This window comes from Anomaloglossus baeobatrachus, chromosome 8 (assembly GCF_048569485.1).
Source record: "Anomaloglossus baeobatrachus isolate aAnoBae1 chromosome 8, aAnoBae1.hap1, whole genome shotgun sequence".
NCBI classification, from domain to species: Eukaryota; Metazoa; Chordata; class Amphibia; order Anura; family Aromobatidae; genus Anomaloglossus; species Anomaloglossus baeobatrachus.
The window spans coordinates 69,757,657-69,777,585 of record NC_134360.1 but is presented as its reverse complement, the minus strand read 5'-3'; the positions used below and the strand labels follow the sequence as shown (position 1 = coordinate 69,777,585).

The 19,929-nt window shown below is 52.7% G+C and overlaps 1 protein-coding gene across 1 annotated transcript in view; it reads left to right on the top strand.

Moving 5' to 3' along the window:
* The window catches only part of ADSL (adenylosuccinate lyase), a 158,780-nt gene that overhangs the window by 130,101 nt on the left and 8,750 nt on the right, over window positions 1–19,929 (top strand). Inside the window, exon 12 of the mRNA XM_075321777.1 lies at window positions 4,085–4,261. Within this exon, the coding sequence (XP_075177892.1) occupies window positions 4,085–4,261 (177 nt within the window). The remainder of the gene's footprint in view (window positions 1–4,084; window positions 4,262–19,929) is intronic.

Genomic DNA, 19,929 nt, shown 5'->3' with positions numbered 1-19,929 from the left:
GCTAGAGGCTGCTCACCGCACTGCGGTGGCTTCAGCTAATTCTCTTGTTATCCGCAGGATTTTGTGGCTTTGAGAGTGGAAGGCAGATTCTTCTTCCAAGAAGTTTCTTGCTGGGCTCCCTTTTACTGGTTCACGGCTGTTTGGTGAACAGCTGCATGAAATCATTAAGGAAGCTACTGGCGGGAAGAGTACTTCCATGCCACAAACCAAGACCAGGAAACCCGCCCAGGGTAGGAATCAATCGAGGTTTCGTTCCTTTCGTTCCTCCAACTGGTCATCCTCTAAGCCTTCCGCCTCGTCCGCTAACTCAGCTAAGGATCAGAAATCCAACTGGCGCACAAAAGCGCGTCCGCAGAAGTCCGCAGGAGGTTCTACCACTAAGGCAGCCTCCTCATGACTCTCGGCCCGCTCCAGCCACGTCCTCAGTCAGTGGCAGGCTCTCCCACTTTGGCGACGCTTGGTTAAAGCAAGTCTCCGATCAGTGGGTGAGAGACATCATATCTCACGGCTACAGGATAGAATTCTCTTCCAGTCCTCCAAACAGATTTTTTTCTCTCAACTCCCCCCTGCTCCAAGGCTGCCGCCTTCTCACAGGCCGTGGCATCCTTGGAGGCAAACGGTGTGATTGTACCAGTTCCTGCTCGAGAACGGTTCAGAGGTTTTTACTCAAATCTCTTCCTAGTTCCAAAAAAGGACGGTACCTTCCGGCCCATCCTGGATCTCAAGCTTCTCAACAAGCATGTCCGGGTGCGGCATTTTCGCATGGAGTCTCTGCGATCAGTCATTGCCTCTATGACCCAAGGGGATTTCCTGGCGTCCTTCGACATCAGAGATGCCTATCTACATGTGCCAATCGCAGTGTCACACCAGCGTTGGTTACGTTTTGCGATAGGAGAGGATCATTTCCAATTCGTGGCTCTCCCCTTCGGGTTAGCCACGGCCCCTCGGGTATTCACCAAGGTCATGGCGGCAGTGATTGCGGTCCTGCACCTCCAGGGGTTGGCAGTGTTTCCTTATCTGGACGACCTTCTGGTCAAGGCTCCATCCAGCGCAGACTGTCAGCGGAGTGTCTCGCTCACTCTCTCCACTCTAGCCCAATTCGGGTGGCTTGTCAATCTTCCCAAGTCCACCCTGACTCCGACCCAGAGTCTCACATACCTAGGGATGCAGTTCGAGACTTTGCCGGCACTTGTGAAGTTGCCCTTAGTCAAACGGCAGTCTCTCCAGCTAGCGGTGCGCTCTCTGCTGCGGCCCCGCCGTTATACCCTCAGGCGCCTGATGCAGGTGCTGGGTCAAATGGTGGCGTCCATGGAGGCAGTTCCCTTTGCCCAGTTCCATCTGCGCCCCCTGCAGCTGGACATTCTCCGCTGTTGGGGCAAGCGGCCTTCCTCCTTACACAGGTTAGTGGCTCTGTCGCCACGGACCAGGAGCTCTCTTCAGTGGTGGCTTCGACCCCTCTCCCTGTCCCAAGGGCGCTCCTTTCTGACTCCGTCCTGGGTGATTCTCACCACGGATGCCAGCCTATCCGGCTGGAGAGCGGTATATCTCCACCACAGAGCACAGGGCACTTGGACTCCGTCCGAGTCAGCCCTTTCAATCAATGTGCTGGAAACCAGAGCTGTGCTTCTAGCTCTCCTAGCCTTTCACCACCTGCTGGCGGGCAGGCACATCCGAGTCCAGTCAGACAACGCGACAGCGGTTGCCTACATCAATCACCAAGGCGGGACACGCAGCCGCCTGGCAATGTTGGAGGTCCAACGCATTCTTCAATGGGTGGAGGACTCCAAGTCCACTATATCTGCAGTCCACATCCCAGACGTAGAAAACTGGGAGGCAGATTATCTCAGCTGTCAATCCGTGGACGGTGGCGAGTGGTCCCTGCACCCGGCAGTGTTTCAGTCAATGTGCTGCAAGTGGGGCACTCTGGACGTGGACCTAATGGCATCCCGTCTCAACAACAAGGTTCCGGTTTACGTGGCTCGCTCCCACGATCCTCAGGCCTTCGCCGCGGACGCTCTGGTTCAGGATTGGTCCCAGTTTCGTCTGTCCTACGTGTTTCCCCCTCTAGCTCTCTTACCCACCGGACTGGCCCAGGCGAGCTTGGTATCCGGACCTGCTCCAACTGTCCGTAGAGATGTCGTGGCATCTTCCGGATCGTCCAGACCTACTCTCGCAAGGTCCGTTTTTCCGCCCGAATTCTGCGGCACACAATTTGACGGCGTGGCTCTTGAGTCCTGGATTTTGATGGCTTCTGGTATTCCTCCTGAAGTCAGCTCCACTATGACTCGGGCCCGTAAGTCTTCCTTCGTCAAGATCTATCACAGGACTTGGAAAATTTTCCTGTCCTGGTGTCGCTCTTCCGGCCATCCTCCTTTTGCCATTCTCGTTGCCGACCCTTCTGTCTTTTTTACAGTCCGGTCTGCAGCTCGGACTGTCCCTCAACTCTCTCAAGGGACAAGTCTCAGCTCTATCAGTGCTGTTCCAGCGGCGTCTCGCCCGGCTGGCTCAGGTCCGCACCTTCATGCAAGGCGCGTCTCACATCATTCCGCCTTATCGGCGGCCCTTGGATCCCTGGGACCTTAACTTGGTCCTCACGGTATTGCAGAAACCCCCTTTTGAGCCCCTTAGGGAGGTTTCTTTTGTATCGTCTTTCTCAAAGGGTGGCCTTTCTAGTTGCCATAACTTCTCTCAGGAGAGTCTCTGATTTGGCTGCGCTCTCCTCGGAGTCACCTTTTTTGTTTTTTCACCAAGACAAGGTAGTTCTCCGTCCGACTCCGGACTTTCTTCCTAAGGTGGTCTCTCCCTTCCACCTTAACCAGGACATTTCCTTGCCTTCCTTCTGTCCGGCCCCTGTTCATCGCTTTGAGAAAGCGCTGCATTCTCTGGATCTGGTGCGTGCTCTCCGGATTTATGTGTCTCGCACCGCTGCGCTTAGGCGGTGCACCTCTCAAGCTTTTCAAAGCACACTCGACCAGAGCTGTCGGTGCCTCTTGGGCTTTTAGGCACCAGGCTACGGCTCAACAAGTCTGTCAGGCTGCCACTTGGACTAGCCTGCATACCTTTTCGAAGCACTACCAAGTGCATGCTCATGTTTCGGCAGATGCGAGCTTGGGCAGACGCATCCTTCAGGCGGCTGTCGCCCACTTGTGAAGTTAGGCTCCGCCTACTTCTTAGTTTTTTCTGTTTATTCCCACCCAGGGACAGCTTTGGAACGCCCCATGGTCTGGGTCTCCCATAGGAACGATAAAGAAAAAGAGAATTTTGTTTACTTACCGTAAATTCTTTTTCTTATATTTCCGTATTGGGAGACCCAGCTCCCTCCCTGTTGCCTGTTGGCAATTTTCTTGTTCCTTGTGTTATCACCGGCTGTTGTCGTGGACAGAGTCTCCGGTTGTTCCGGTTCTTGCTCGGTTCTACTTGTGGGTGGCTATTCTTCAGCTTTTGCACTAAACTGGCTAGATCTGGTTCTCCAGGGGGTGTATAAGCTCAGAGGGAGAAGCTACACTTTTAAGTGTAGTACTTTGTGTGTCCTCCGGAGGCAGAAGCTAAACACCCATGGTCTGGGTCTCCCAATATGGAACTATAAGAAAAAGAATTTACGGTAAGTAAACAAAATTCTCTTTTTTCACACTTTCTTGTTAATATTTCATTCCACATGTGTTAATTCATAGTTTTGATGCCTTCAATGTGAATCTACAATTTTCAGAGTCATGAAAATGAACAAAACTCTGTGAATGAGAAGGTGTGTCCAAACTTTTGGTCTGTACTGTAGTATATATAATATAATGTATATGTGTGTATATAGTATAATATATATATATATATAATATATAACTTACATGGAGGAGCCATTTTCATGGTTTATAGTACATGGCGTCTGAACTGGCTCACCATCACCAGCTAGGGACCATGGAACAGTTGGCATGGGGAGCATTGATAAATTAGAAAGGCGAGTGTGTGCCTAATTGATATTTTTACCTATATACTTCCAAAAAGTCAGAAAGCTCCCTTTTAACAAGCTGCAGATGTTTTTATTATAATTTGATTATATTTAACTGTGACTTTCTATATTTCTTCGCTTTAGGACTGCCATGAGCGTATTAGGGTGCTCTCTCAGCAAGCCGCTGCTGTCGTAAAACAGGAAGGTGGCGACAACGACTTGATCAACAGAATTCGGTCCGATCCCTACTTTGCTCCTATTCATGGACAACTAGAACAATTGTTGGACCCAAAATCTTTTACTGGCAGAGCTCCTCAGCAGGTGAGATTAGCACAGCTCACACTTCATCTGGATGCACATCATTCATCGCAGTATTAGGCTATGTGCCCACGGGACAATGTACCCGCAGATATATCCGCAGGTTTACTGCAGCTGCTCCCCGAAATCCACAGCTATCCATTGCTACGGGATTCCAGCGAAATATCTGTGATAAACCTGCGGAAATTCGTGTGACTTACCTGCAGCCTCTATCTCCAAAGTGGAGGACCAGGAATTCCGCAGATTTTTCCGCAGGAATAATTGACATGCGGTTAGGTGCGGCTGCGGGCGATCCACAGCATATTCTGCAGCTGCACATACCGCAGCATGGACACAGTACTCTCCATGTCCCATAGGATAACATGGGGAGTGTCTGTACTTGCTAAAACCTGCAGATTAATCTAGAAAATCCAGATAAATCCGCAGGTTTTCTGCGGCAAAATCCGCGGGTATATTGTCCCTTGGGTACATAGCTTTAGGCTATGTGCCCACGGGCGCTCGTACCTCCGGATGTATCCGCAGGTACGAGCGCATGTTTCCCCCAGCTGCACGCCGGCGTCCGCAGCTATTTTTAGCTGCTAGATTACAGCGGGAAACATGCGGACATTAATGCGACTTACCTGCGGACGTCCCTGCCTCTATCTCCATAGCGGAGGGCCGGGACATCCGCAGGTAATTCTGCATGAATAATTGACATGCAATTATACATGCGGATGCTTACATCCGCAGCATGTTCGGCTGCCGCACTTTCAGCAGCGTGGACACAGCACTCCCCATGTCCCATAGGATAACATGGGGAGTGACTGTACATGCTAAAACCTGCGGATTTACCTGGAAAATCCAGATAAATCCGCAGGTTTTCCGCGGCAAAATCCGCAGATACAAGCTCCCATGGGCACATAGCCTTAGAGTACAATGGCTCTTTGCTATTAGTGATTGCTAACACCCCAATACAGTGGTCAATGCCTCCATTGTCTAATTAAAGGTGATGCACAAGATTAAAAAACATGGCTGCTTACTTCCACGCTGTCTAGTAGGGCAGCCTAACGACACGCCCCAGTGAGTCCTGTTAACTGCACACATTTAGCAAAGAATATTTAAAAATTAGCACTAAAAATAAAGGCTTATAGCTGTGGAACTGTATTGTGACTTTAAATATACATACGTACATACTGTACATACATAAGGGAGCACTGGGAATAACACAAGCAAAATGGTCCATTTTGACCTTGTGACACTTTGACTTTGAGTTACGTGCCCACAATCAGGACCCATTGCTTTCTGGACGCAGTGGGACCTGACCTGTGGGGCTGCGAGTCTCCTCCGTAGTTGACCGCAGCGGCCCGTGCCCACAATCAGAATTCGGGGTGCTGCAGTCTCTTGCTGTGTTCTCCCTGCAGAGAATGCTTGTGACTCCACATTAAAGAATGGACATGCTTGGTGCTCGCCACCACAGGTCAGTTTATTCTGCAGGAAGTACACGCACAGTGGGCATGGGATTTCTATAAATCCCATCCACTGTGCTTGTCCTGTACAGTGCAACGTTTTAGACGCAGCTGAAATGCTGCATCCAAAACGCTCTGAACACTGATCATGGGCACGTACCCTTAAACTTCAACTCCGCTCTGCATGTCCAGATCTAGTCCTATTTATGAAAGAAATTGGTCATGTTTTTCTAATTTTAGACAACCCCTGTAACCCGTATATATCCACGTCCTTGGCCGTGTCTGTCCCTTTAATGCATTATTCCCGCACATGTCTGCTGATCTGATCAGCAGACGTGCAGCTCACAGGCTCACATGGATCACAAGATTCACCCGCGCCTGTTAATTAACTAGTTCTGTCAAACTCTGTTCGCATAATCTAACGCACTCCAGCGGGGTTCCCCGTCACCATCAGCGGACCTGTGACTTGATGGCCCTGGACCCTAAGGGGACTGGCAATATCAATTAAAAATGTAAAAACTTAAGTTTTTAAAAATATGAAAAAGAAAAATGGAAAAGTTTAAATCCCCTCCCTTCCCTTTTGCTCCATTGAAAATAAGCAATAAAAAAAAAAACACATTTGCTATCGCCGAGTTCAGACATATCCAATCTATCAAAAAAATAAAATAATCTGAATGGTACACAGCATAGCGATAAAAAATCGCCAAAATTTTGTTTTTTTGAGTCTCCTCAATATTGCATAAAAATGCAGTAGTAGGCGATCAAAACATTGCATTACATTACATTTTTGGCAACATCTTCCCAAAACTGGCATACTTTTTAAAAATCTCAGCTCAAGACGCAAAATATAAGCCATCACTGAGCCCCAGATCCCGATAAAGAAAAATGCTACAGGCCACGGAAAATGATGACAAAAGTGCTATTTTTTTAATTTTTTTTTTACAAATTTCTGAATTCTTTTTCACCACTTATCTTATAAGTGTTATAAAGTATACATCTTTGATATCTACAAACTCGTACTGACCTGGGGAATCATAATGCCAGGTCAGTTTTACCATATAGCGGACAAGGTGAATAAAATACCCCAAAAAATCATGCAATTTCACCACACTTGGAATGTTTTTCCCATTTTCCAGTAGAATATGGGGCAAAATGAATGGTGTCCTTCAAAAGGATAACTCGTCTCATTAAGAACAAGCACTTGTATGGCTATATTGATGGAAAAATAAAAGTTATTGGAAGACAGTGTGGAGAAAACAAACAGAAAATCAACCAAGGATAATACTCTATACAGCATAGGATATCGCCATACAGTGCACATTAAATACCTTTTATACAGAGTGCAAAGTGTTCAGTTAATACTTTAGCACTTTTATTAGCATTTAGCAATGTGTAAAGTATTATACAGTGTGTCCACCGCAATTAACTTGAGAACGGCGGCAGCTATAGGCATAGAAGTGGTGTGTAGGTATAGTAAAGTAGCCATGCGCTACGCAATGAAACAACGTGGTTAGCATTTTTATCTTGAAAATGGAACGAGATAGAGAAAAAAAGTGAATAAAAAAATTGTAGGGCATCATCAATTCAATACGAATTGACACCTTGCATACAGAAATGCTATGATATGAAACCCATGACGCCCACCCAAAACATTGAATGCTGGTCATGCATATGGCGCTCATTTAACCTTGATGCTCAAAGTGGCCACTGTCAGATGCAATGCACATCTGGACTCTGGACAGCATACTGTATCTTGCTGCACGTTGTGCAATATGGTAGGTGACACGTTTGCACAAGCATCTGTGATACGTCGTTGTAGGTCCTGCAATGTTGGTGGAGGGGTCGCATACACCTGCTGTTTGATGTGACCTCACAGAAAGAAGTCCAATGGGGTCAGGTCAGGTCAGGTGAGCGTGGAGGCCACTCCACACAGCCACCATACCCAATGACTTGTAGGGAGGTCTCCATGAGGTATCTCTTCACGTCAGCAGCCTTGTGAGTTTCACATTGTAATCATAGCATTTCTGTATGCAAGGTGTCGATTCGTATTGAATTGATTATGCCCTACAACTTTGTAATTCACTTTTCTTTGTCGCTCCATTGGGAGACCCAGACAATTGGGGTCTATAGCCTCTGCCTCCGGAGGCCACACAAAGTATTACACTTAAAAGTGTAAACCCCTCCCCTCTGCCTATACACCCCCCCGTGCATCACGGGCTCCTCAGTTTTTATGCTTTGTGCGAAGGAGGCACACATGCACGCAAGCTCCACAATTTAGTCAGCAGCAGCTGCTGACTATATCGGATGGAAGAAAAGAGGGCCCATAACAGGGCCCCCGGCATGCTCCCTTCTCACCCCACTCTGGTCGGCGGTGCTGTTAAGGTTGAGGTACCCATTGCGGGTACATAGGCAGGAGCCACATGCTGTTTTCCTTCCCCATCCCTTAGGGGCTCTGGGTGAAGTGGGATCCTAACCGGTCACCAGGCACTGGGACCGTGCTCCCTCCGCAGCCCCTGGGGGAATTTGCTGGACAGGAGATCGGGTATCATCAGGGACAGGCCCTGCTCCTCTGAGGTACTCTGTGTCCCCTTGGGGACGGCGCATAGAGCGCCTGTGTTATGGACGCTGCAGCAGCTGCTGGGTGTGTTGGTGCGCCGGGACTACCGCGCTGACCGCGCTTGTTTGCCGGCCGCGCTTATAACTTTACTCCCCGGCTTTTGCGGCCTAGTACCGCATACTCCCGCCCCTGGGCCTGCCAGTCAGGGGTAAGGGTGGGACGCTGCACTGGACGTCAGCGCTGAGGGCTGGAGCATACTTAGTATCCTCCTCCCCCCTCACTGAGCACCGTGGGGCACCAGATTCCCACACTTTCTGAGGCACGCCCACGGCCCCCTCCTCCTCTCAGAACGCTGGCAGCCATTCCTATCAGCACTTCTGACGCTGGACCGAGCTCCACAGCTCTGGGAGGCCCAGGCAGGGAATCTGGTGGTCACACAACCGCTGCTGGCGGTCGGTAAGCCGCACCTGTTACTAGGTGCTGGCCCCCCTGGGTGCCGAAGTGTATATCTATATGCTTATATTGTATACATTTACTCTGTACGACCGCACTATTTGCTTTTGGCTATATACCCTCTCTGATTGCTCTAAGAGGAGACAACAGCATGTCGTCCGCAAAAAGCAAGGGTGCCAAGGCACAGGCTTACTTTGCAACCTGTACCTCTTGTGCGGCTATGCTACCTGCAGGTTCCACCTACCCTCATTGTGTGCAATGCTCGGCCCCGGTGACACTCACTCAGCCGGAGCCTCCGCCACTGGTGGGACCCTCGGCCCAGGTGGAACCACCTGCTGCCACTGTCCAGGTGACAGGGACAGAGTTTGCAGTATTCGCTGACAAACTTTCTGAGTCTACGGATAAATAGTCTACTAAGATACTAGAAGCTTTGCAGTCCAGACCGGTAACACAGGCCCCGGGCACTGTTGAATCATTGACCCCAGGCCCCCCTCGGTTGGAGCAGCAAAGTGCTCCTGGGGCGACTCATAGGTCCCACGGTGAGGACTCCGACACGGACCACAGTCCCAGACCGGCTAAGCGGGCTCGCTGGGAGCTTCCCTCGACTTCATCACACTGTTCAGGGTCTCAGCATGAGGACTCTCTGGAGGATGAAGCGGAGGGGGCAGATCAGGGCTCTGATCCTGACGCCGCTCTCAACCTTGATACACCTGAAGGGGACGCCATAGTAAACGACCTTATAGCGTCCATCAATCAGGTGTTGGATCTTTCTCCTCCAGCTCCTCCGATCGAGGAGTCAGCTTCTCAGCAGGAGAAATTCCATTTTAGGTTTCCCAAACGTACACGGAGTGCGTTTCTTGATCACTCCGACTTCAGAGATGCAGTCCAGAAACACCGAGCTTTTCCAGATAAGCGCTTTACTAAGCGCCTTAATGACACACGTTATCCCTTCCCCCCTGACGTAGTCAAGGGTTGGGCTCAGTGTCCCAAGGTGGATCCTCCAGTCTCTAGACTGGCGGCTAGATCCATAGTTGCAGTGGCAGATGGTGCATCACTCAAGGATGCCACTGACAGGCAGATAGAGCTCCTGATGAAATCCATCTATGAAGCTATCGGCGCGTCCTTTGCTCCGGCATTCGCAGCCGTATGGGCACTCCAAGCTATCTCGGCTTGTCAGTCGGAGATTAATGCAGTCACACGTGCCTCTACTCCGCAGGTTGTGTCTTTAACCTCTCAGGCGTCGGCGTTTGCGTCATACGCCATGAATGCTGTCCTGGACTCTGCGAGCCGTATGGCAGTAGCATCCGCCAATTCGGTGGCAGTCCGCAGGGCCATGTGGCTACGTGAATGGAAGGCAGACTCTGCTTCCAAAAAGTTCTTAACCGGGTTGCCATTTTCTGGCGACCGCCTGTTTGGCGAGCGATTGGATGAAATCATTAAACAATCCAAGGGAAAGGACTCGTCCTTACCCCAGTCCAAACCAAACAGACCGTCATCGCCTCGATGTCCCAAGGAGACTTCCTAGCATCAATCGACATCAGGGATGCTTATCTCCACGTGCCGATTGCACCAGAGCATCAGCGCTTCCTGCGTTTCGCCATCGAGAACGAACACCTTCAGTTCGTGGCACTGCCTTTCGGCCTGGCGACAGCCCCACGGGTCTTCACCTAGGTCATGGCAACAGTGGTAGCAGTCCTACACTCTCAGGGACACTCGGTGATCCCTTACTTAGACGATCTGCTTGTCAAGGCTCCCTCTCGGGTGGCATGCCAACACAGCCTGAACATTGCTCTGGAGACTCTCCAGAGATTCGGGTGGATCATCAATTTCCCAAAGTCAAAATTGACACCGGCCCAATCACTGACATATCTCGGCATGGAGTTTCATACTCTCTCAGCGATAGTGAAGCTTCCGCTGGACAAACAGCGGTCACTACAGACAGGGGTGCAATCTCTCCTTCGAGCCCAGTCGCACCCCTTGAGGCGCCTCATGCACTTCCTAGGGAAGATGGTGGCAGCAATGGAGGCAGTTCCTTTTGCGCAGTTTCATCTGCGTCCACTTCAATGGGACATTCTCCGCAAATGGGACAGGAAGTCGACGTCCCTCGACAGGAACGTCTCCCTTTCTTTGTCGCTCCATTGGGAGACCCAGACAATTGGGTGTATAGGCTACGCCTCCGGAGGCCGCACAAAGTATTACACTAAAAGTGTAAAGCCCCTCCCCTTCTGCCTATACACCCCCCGTGCTCCCACGGGCTCCTCAGTTTTTTTGCTTTGTGCGAAGGAGGCAGACATGCACGCACAGCTCCACAGATTGGTCAGCAGCAGCTGCTGACTATATCGGATGGAAGAAAAGTGGGCCCATATAGGGCCCCCAGCATGCTCCCTTCTCACCCCACTCTTGTCGGCGGTGTGGTTAAGGTTGAGGTATCCATTGCGGGTACGGAGGCTGGAGCCCACATGCTGTTTTCCTTCCCCATCCCCCTTAGGGCTCTGGGTGAAGTGGGATCCTATCGGTCTCCAGGCACTGAGACCGTGCTTCATCCACAACTCCTGTGGAGCCTGCTGGATAGGAGCCGGGTATCGTTCAGGGACATGGCCCTGCTACTTGGAGGTACTCTGTATCCCTGTGGGGACAGCGCACAGCAACACTCCAGCTTTGCTGGGTGTGCTAGTGCACCGGGGACCGCGGCGCTGACCGGGTTAATATGTGCCATTACACACTCAGCGTTGCTGAGTGTGTTTATGTATAGGGACTGCCGCACTGACCGCCGCTGCCATGGAAACACCGCGGCGCGGCTGGGACTTGTAGTGCGCCGGGGACTTCCACGCCGGCCGCGCTTTTACGGCGGCCGCGTTCATTACTAGAGTCCCCGGCTTTTTGCGGCCTAGTTTCTTTTCTTCCCACCCCCAGCCCTGACGGGCAGGGGAAGGGCGGGACGCTGCACAGAACGAGCAGCACTGAGGGCTGGAGCATGCTTTGCATACTCCACCCCCCTCACTGTGCACAGTGCGGGCACCAGTTCCCGCACTTTCTGGGTCACGCCCACGGCTCCCTCCTCTCCTCAGGACGCCGGCAGCCATTCCTGTCAGCTCCTCGGACGCTGCAGAGGGGGACAAAGTCTGGGAGACCCAGGCAGGGACTCTGGTGGCCTCACAACCGCTTTAAGCGGGTGGTAAGCAGCACCTGTGGTGCTAGCCCCATTGTGCAGTAGTGTAACATTATATGTTTATGGTATATATATTTTACACTGTATGGTGCACAGTTGATTTCTGGCTATATACCCTATTGTGTTGCTCAGGGAAGATAATAGCATGGCGCCCACGAAAGGCAGGGGTGCCAAAACACAGGCTTTTTATGCTGCCTGCGCCGCATGTACGACCCCGCTACCGGCAGGTTCCACTGACCCCCATTGTGTGCACTGTTCGGCCCCTGTGGCACTTACTCAGCCAGAGCCTCTGCTAAGAGGGGCCCAGGGGGAGCCACCTGCTGACACTGTCCAGGTGACGGGGACGGAGTTTGCAAAACTCTCTGAGACTATGGCTAAGATACTAGAAGCCTTGCAGTCCAGGCCGGTATCTCAGCACAGGGACTCTGTTGAATCTTTGTTCCCTGGCCCACCTCAGTTGGACCAACAATGTCCTCCCGGGGTATCTCATGGGTCCCAGGCTGAGGGTTCTGACACAGACCCCAGCCCCAGACCGACTAAGCGAGCTCGCTTAGAATTTCCCTCGACATCATCATATTGTGCAGGGTCTCAGAGGGGGGAATCTCTGGTTGATGAAGCGGAGACAATTGATCAGGATTCTGATCCTGAGGCCGCTCTCAATCTTGATACTCCTGACGGGGACGCCATAGTGAACGATCTTATTGCGTCCATCAATCTAATGCTGGATATTTCTCCCTCAGCTCCTCCGGCGGAGGAGTCGGCTTCTCAGCAGGAGAAATTCCGTTTCAGGTTTCCCAAGCGTACACCGAGTATGTTTCTAGACCACTCAGATTTCAGAGAGGCAGTCCAGAATCACCATGCTTGTCCAGATAAGCGTTTTTCTAAGCGCCTTAAGGATACACGTTATCCCTTTCCCCCTGACGTGGTCAAAAGTTGGGCTCAGTGTCCCAAAGTGGATCCTCCAATCTCCACACTGGCAGCTAGATCCATACTTGCAGTGGAAGATGGGGCTTCACTCAAAGATGCCACTGACAGGCAGATGGAGCTCTGGTTGAAATCCATCTATGAAGCTATCGGCGCTTCTTTTGCCCCAGCATTCGCAGCCGTATGGGCGCTACAAGCTATCTCAGCAGGTCAAGCGCAAATTGACGCAGCCACACGCACGTCCGCGCCACAGGTGGCGTCCATAACCACTCAGACGTCGGCATTTGCGTCTTACGCTATTAATGCTGTCCTGGACTCTGCGAGCCGTACGGCGGTTGCAGCCGCCAATTCGGTGGTACTACGCAGGGCCTTGTGGCTACGGGAATGGAAGGCAGATTCTGCTTCCAAAAAGCGCTTAACCAGTTTGCCAATTTCGGGCGACCGATTGTTTGGCGAGCGTTTGGATGAAATCAAACAATCCAAGGGAAAGGATACATCCTTACCCCAGCCCAAACCGAACATACCCCAACAGAGGAGGGGGCAGTCGAAGTTTCGGTCCTTTCGGGGCGCGGGCAGGTCCCAATTCTCCTCGTCCAAAAGGCCTCAGAAAGATCAAAGGAACTCTGATGCATGGCGGTCTAAGTCACGTCCTAAAAAGACCACCGGAGGTGCCGCTACCAAAGCGGCTTCCTCATGACTTTCGGCATCCTCACTCCGCATCCTCGGTCGGTGGCAGGCTCTCCCGCTTTTGCGACACCTGGCTGCCACGGGTAAAAGACCGTTGGGTGAGAGACATTCTGTCTCACGGTTACAAGATAGAGTTCACCTCTCGTCCCCCGACTCGATTCTTCAGGTCATCCCCGCCTCCCGAGCGAGCCGAGGCTCTTCTGCAGGCGCTGGGCACTCTGAAGGCAGAAGGAGTGGTGGTCCCTGTTCCTCTTCAGCAACAGGGCCACGGTTTTTACTCCAACTTGTTTGTGGTCCCAAAGAAGGACGGGTCTTTCCGTCCTGTCCTGGACCTGAAACTTCTCAACAAACACGTAAAGACCAGGCGGTTCCGGGTGGAATCCCTCCGCTCCGTCATCGCCTCAATGTCCCAAGGAGATTTCCTTGCATCGATCGATATCAAAGATGCTTATCTCCACGTACCGATTGCTCCAGAGCACCAGCGCTTCTTGCGCTTCGCCATAGAAAACGAACACCTGCAGTTCGTGGCACTGCCGTTCGGCCTGGCAACAGCCCCACGGGTTTTCACCAAGGTCATGGCTACTGTAGTAGCGGTCCTCCACTCTCAGGGTCACTCGGTGATCCCGTACTTGGACGATCTGTTGATCAAGGCACCCTCTCAAGAGGCATGCCAACACAGCCTCGACGCTACCCTGGAGACTCTCCAGAGTTTCGGGTGGATCATCAATTTTCCAAAGTCAAATCTGACACCGGCCCAATCGCTGACATACCTTGGCATGGAGTTTCATACCCTCTCAGCGATAGTGAAGCTTCCGCTGATCAAGCAGCGGTCACTACAGAAAGGGGTACAATCTCTCCTTCAAGGCCAGTCACACCCCTTGAGGCGCCTCATGCACTTCCTGAGGAAGATGGTGGCAGCAATGGAGGCAGTCCCTTTCGCGCAGTTTCACCTGCGTCCTCTTCAATGGGACATCCTACGCAAATGGGACAGGAAGCCGACGTCCCTCGACAGGAACGTCTCCCTCTCTCAGGCGACCAAAGCTTCCCTTCGGTGGTGGCTTCTTCCCACTTCATTATCGAAGGGGAAATCCTTCCTACCCCCATCCTGGGAGGTGGTCACGACGGACGCGAGTCTGTCAGGGTGGGGAGCGGTTTTTCTCCACCACAGGGCTCAGGGTACGTGGACCCAGCAAGAGTCCTCACTTCAGATCAATGTTCTGGAAATACGGGCAGTGTATCTTGCCCTGAAAGCGTTCCAGCAGTGGCTGGAAGGCAAGCAGATCCGAATTCAGTCGGACAATTCCACAGCGGTGGCATACATCAACCACCAAGGCGGCACACGCAGTTGGCAAGCCTTCCAGGAAGTCAGGCGGATTTTGATGTGGGTGGAAGCCACGGCCTCCACCATCTCTGCAGTTCACATCCCAGGCGTGGAAAACTGGGAAGCAGATTATCTCAGTCGCCAGGGCATGGACGCAGGGGAATGGTCCCTTCTCCCGGACGTGTTTCAGGAGATCTGTTGCCGCTGGGGGGTGCCGGACGTCGACCTCATGGCGTCCCGGCACAACAACAAGGTACCGACGTTCATGGCACGGTCTCAAGATCCCAGAGCTCTGGCGGCAGACGCCTTAGTTCAGGATTGGTCGCAGTTTCAGCTCCCTTATGTGTTTCCTCCGTTGGCACTGTTGCCCAGAGTGTTACGCAAGATCAGGGCCGACTGCCGCCGCGTCATCCTCGTCGCTCCAGACTGGCCGAGGCGGTCGTGGTACCCGGATCTGTGGCATCTCACGGTCGGCCAACCGTGGGCACTACCAGACCGACCAGACTTGCTATCTCAAGGGCCGTTTTTCCATCTGAATTCTGCGGCCCTCAACCTGACTGTGTGGCCATTGAGTCCTGGATCCTAGCGTCTTCAGGGTTATCTCAAGACGTCATTGCCACTATGAGACAGGCTAGGAAACCAACGTCCGCCAAGATCTACCACAGGACGTGGAAAATTTTCCTGTCGTGGTGCTCTGCTCAGGGTTTTTCTCCCTGGCCTTTTGCCTTGCCCACTTTTCTGTCCTTCCTTCAATCTGGACTGGAAAAGGGTTTGTCGCTCGGCTCCCTTAAGGGACAAGTCTCAGCGCTCTCTGTGTTTTTCCAGAAGCGCCTAGCCAGACTTCCACGGGTACGCACGTTCCTGCAGGGGGTTTGTCACATCGTTCCTCCTTACAAGCGGCCGTTAGAACCCTGGGATCTGAACAGGGTGCTGATGGTTCTTCAGAAACCACCATTCGAGCCAATGAGAGATATTCCTCTCTCACGCCTTTCGCAGAAAGTGGTTTTTCTAGTAGCAGTCACTTCACTTCGGAGAGTGTCTGAGCTAGCAGCGCTGTCATGCAAAGCCCCTTTCCTGGTGTTTCACCAGGACAAGGTGGTTCTGCGTCCGGTTCCGGAATTTCTCCCTAAGGTGGTATCACCCTTTCATCTCAATCAGGATATCTCCTTACCTTCTTTTTGTCCTCATCCGGTTCACCAATGTGAAAAGGATTTGCACTTGTTAGATCTGGTGAGAGCACTCAGGCTCTACATTTCTCGGACGGCGCCCCTGCGCCGCTCGGATGCACTCTTTGTCCTTGTCGCTGGCCAGCGTAAAGGGTCACAGGCTTCCAAATCAACCCTGGCTCGGTGGATCAAGGAACCAATTCTCGAAGCTTACCGTTCTGCTGGGCTTCCGGTTCCCTCAGGGCTGAAGGCCCATTCTACCAGAGCCGTGGGCGCGTCCTGGGCTTTGAGGCACCAGGCTACGGCTCAGCAGGTGTGTCAGGCAGCTACCTGGTCGAGCCTGCACACTTTCACGAAACACTATCAGGTGCATACCTATGCTTCGGCGGATGCCAGCCTAGGTAGACGAGTCCTTCAGGCGGCGGTTGCCCACCTGTAGGAAGGGGCCGTTTTACGGCTCTATCACGAGGTATTATTTTACCCACCCAGGGACTGCTTTTGGACGTCCCAATTGTCTGGGTCTCCCAATGGAGCGACAAAGAAGAAGGGAATTTTGTTTACTTACCGTAAATTCCTTTTCTTCTAGCTCCAATTGGGAGACCCAGCACCCACCCCTGTTTTTTTGTGTGTACACATGTTGTTCATGTTGAATGGTTTCAGTTCTCCGATATTCCTTCGGATTGAATTTACTTTAAACCGGTTTATAATTCTTTTCCTCCTTCTTGCTTTTGCACCAAAACTGAGGAGCCCGTGGGAGCACGGGGGGTGTATAGGCAGAAGGGGAGGGGCTTTACACTTTTAGTGTAATACTTTGTGCGGCCTCCGGAGGCATAGCCTATACACCCAATTGTCTGGGTCTCCCAATTGGAGCTAGAAGAAAAGGAATTTACAGTAAGTAAACAAAATTCCCTTCTTCTCGGGCAGCCAAGGCCTCCCTTCAGTGGTGGCTTCTTCCCACTTCTTTGTCGAAGGGGAAATCCTTCCTGCCCCCATCCTGGGCTGTGGTCACGACGGACGCGAGTCTGTCAGGGTGGGGAGCGGTCTTTCTCCACCACAGGGCTCAGCGTACCTGGACTCAGCCAGAGTCCTCCCTTCAGATCAATGTTCTGGAGATAAGGGCAGTGTATCTAGCCCTAAAGGCGTTCCAGCCGTGGCTGGAAGGCAGGCAGATCCGAATTCAGTCGGACAACGCCACGGCGGTGGCATACATCAACCACCAAGGCGGCACACGCAGTCGGCAAGCCTTCCAGGAAGTTCGGCGGATTCTGCTGTGGGTGGAAGCCACAGCCTCCACCATCTCTGCAGTTCACATCCCGGGCGTAGAAAACTGGGAAGCAGACTTTCTCAGTCGCCAGGGCATGAACGCAGGGGAATGGTCTCTTCACCCGGACGTGTTTAAAGAGATCTGTTGCCGCTGGGGGAAGCCGGACGTCGACCTAATGGCGTCCCGGCACAACAACAAGGTCCCGGCATTCATGGCACGGTCTCAAGATCACAGAGCTCTGGCGGCAGACGCATTAGTTCAGGATTGGTCGCAGTTTCAACTGCCTTATGTATTTCCTCCTCTGGCACTGCTGCCCAGAGTGTTACGCAAGATCAGGTCCGACTGCCGCCGCGCCATCCTCGTCGCTCCAGACAGGCCGAGGAGGTTGTGGTACCCGGATCTGTGGCATCTCACGGTGGGCCAACCGTGGGCACTACCAGACCGACCAGACTTGCTGTCTCAAGGTCCATTTTTCCATCTGAATTCTGCGGCCCTCAACCTGACTGTGTGGCCATTGAGTCCTGGATCCTAGCGTCTTCAGGGTTATCTCAAGAGGTCATTGCCACTATGAGACAGGCCAGGAAACCAACGTCCGCCAAGATCTACCACAGGACGTGGAGGATCTTCTTATCCTGGTGCTCTGATCAGGGTTTTACTCCCTGGCCATTTGCCTTGCCCACTTTTCTATCCTTCCTTCAATCCGGAATGGAAAAGGGTTTGTCTCTCGGCTCCCTTAAGGGACAAGTCTCGGCGCTCTCTGTGTTTTTTCAAAAGCGTCTAGCCAGGCTTCCGCAGGTACGCACGTTCCTGCAGGGGGTTTGCCACATAGTCCCTCCTTACAAGCGTCCGCTAGAACCCTGGGATCTGAACAGGGTGCTAACGGCTCTTCAGAAACCACCTTTCGAGCCAATGAGGGATATTTCTCTTCACGCCTTTCGCAGAAGGTGGTCTTCCTAGTGGCAGTCACATCACTTCGGAGAGTGTCTGAGCTAGCAGCGCTGTCATGCAAAGCCCCCTTCCTGGTGTTTCACCAGGACAAGGTGGTTCTGCGTCCGGTTCCGGAATTTCTCCCAAAGGTGGTATCCCCTTTTCATCTCAATCAGGATATCTCCTTACCTTCTTTTTGTCCTCATCCAGTTCACCAATGTGAAAAGGATTTGCACTTGTTAGATCTGGTGAGAGCACTCAGACTCTACATTTCTCGTACGGCGCCCCTGCGCCGCTCGGATGCGCTCTTTGTCCTTGTCGCTGGCCAGCGTAAAGGGTCGCAGGCTTTCAAGTCAACCTTGGCTCGGTGGATCAAGGAACCAATTCTTGAAGCCTACCGTTCTTCTGGGCTTCCGGTTCCTTCAGGGCTGAAGGCCCATTCTACCAGAGCCGTGGGTGCGTCCTGGGCTTTGCGGCACCAGGCTACGGCTCAGCAGGTGTGTCAGGCGGCTACCTGGTCGAGTCTGCACACTTTCACGAAACACTATCAAGTGCATACCTACGCTTCGGCAGATGCCAGCCTAGGTAGGCGAGTCCTTCAGGCGGCGGTTGCCCACCTGTAGGAAGGGGCCGTTTTACGGCTCTTTTACCGAGGTATTCTTTCTTTGTCGCTCCATTGGGAGACCCAGACAATTGGGTGTATAGGCTATGCCTCCGGAGGCCGCACAAAGTATTACACTTAAAAGTGTTAAGCCCCTCCCCTTCTGCCTATACACCCCCCGTGCTCCCACGGGTTCCTCAGTTTTTTGCTTTGTGCGAAGGAGGTCAGACACGCACGCACAGCTCCACAGATTGGTCAGCAGCAGCTGCTGACCATGTCGGATGGAAGAAAAGTGGGCCCATATAGAGCCCCCAGCATGCTCCCTTCTCACCCCACTCTTGTCGGTGGTGTTGTAAGGTTGAGGTATCCATTGCGGGTACGGAGGCTGGAGCCCACATGCTGTTTTTCCTTCCCCATCCCCCTTAGGGCTCTGGTGGAAGTGGGATCCTATCGGTCTCCAGGCACTGAGACCGCGCTTCATCCACAACTCCTGTGGAGCCTGCTGGATAGGAGCCGGGTATCGTTCAGGGACAGGGCCCTGCTACTTGGAGGTACTCTGTATCCCGGTGGGGACCGCGCACAGCAACACTCCAGCTTTGCTGGGTGTGCTAGTGCATCGGGGACCACGGCGCTGACCGGGTTAATATGTGCCATTACACACTCAGCGTTGCTGAGTGTGTTTATGTATAGGGACTGCCGCACTGACCGCCGCGGCCATGGAAACACTGCGGCGCGGCTGGGACTTGTAGTGCGCCGGGGACTTTCACGCCGGCCGCGCTTTTACGGCGGCCGCGTTTATTACTAGAGTCCCCGGCTTTTTGCGGCCTAGTTTCCTTTCCTCCCGCCCACAGCCCTGACAGGCAGGGGAGGGGCGGGACGCTGCACAGAACGAGCAGCACTGAGGGCTGGAGCATGCTTTGCATACTCCACCTCCCTCACTGTGCACAGTGTGGGCACCAGTTCCCGCACTTTCTGGGTCACGCCCACGGCTCCCTCCTCTCCTCAGGACGCCGGCAGCCATTCCTGTCAGCTCCTCGGACGCAGCAGAGGGGGACAAAGTCTGGGAGACCCAGGCAGGGACTCTGGTGGCCTCACAACCGCTTTAGGCGGGTGGTAAGCAGCACCTGTGGTGCTAGCCCCATTGTGCAGTAGTGTAA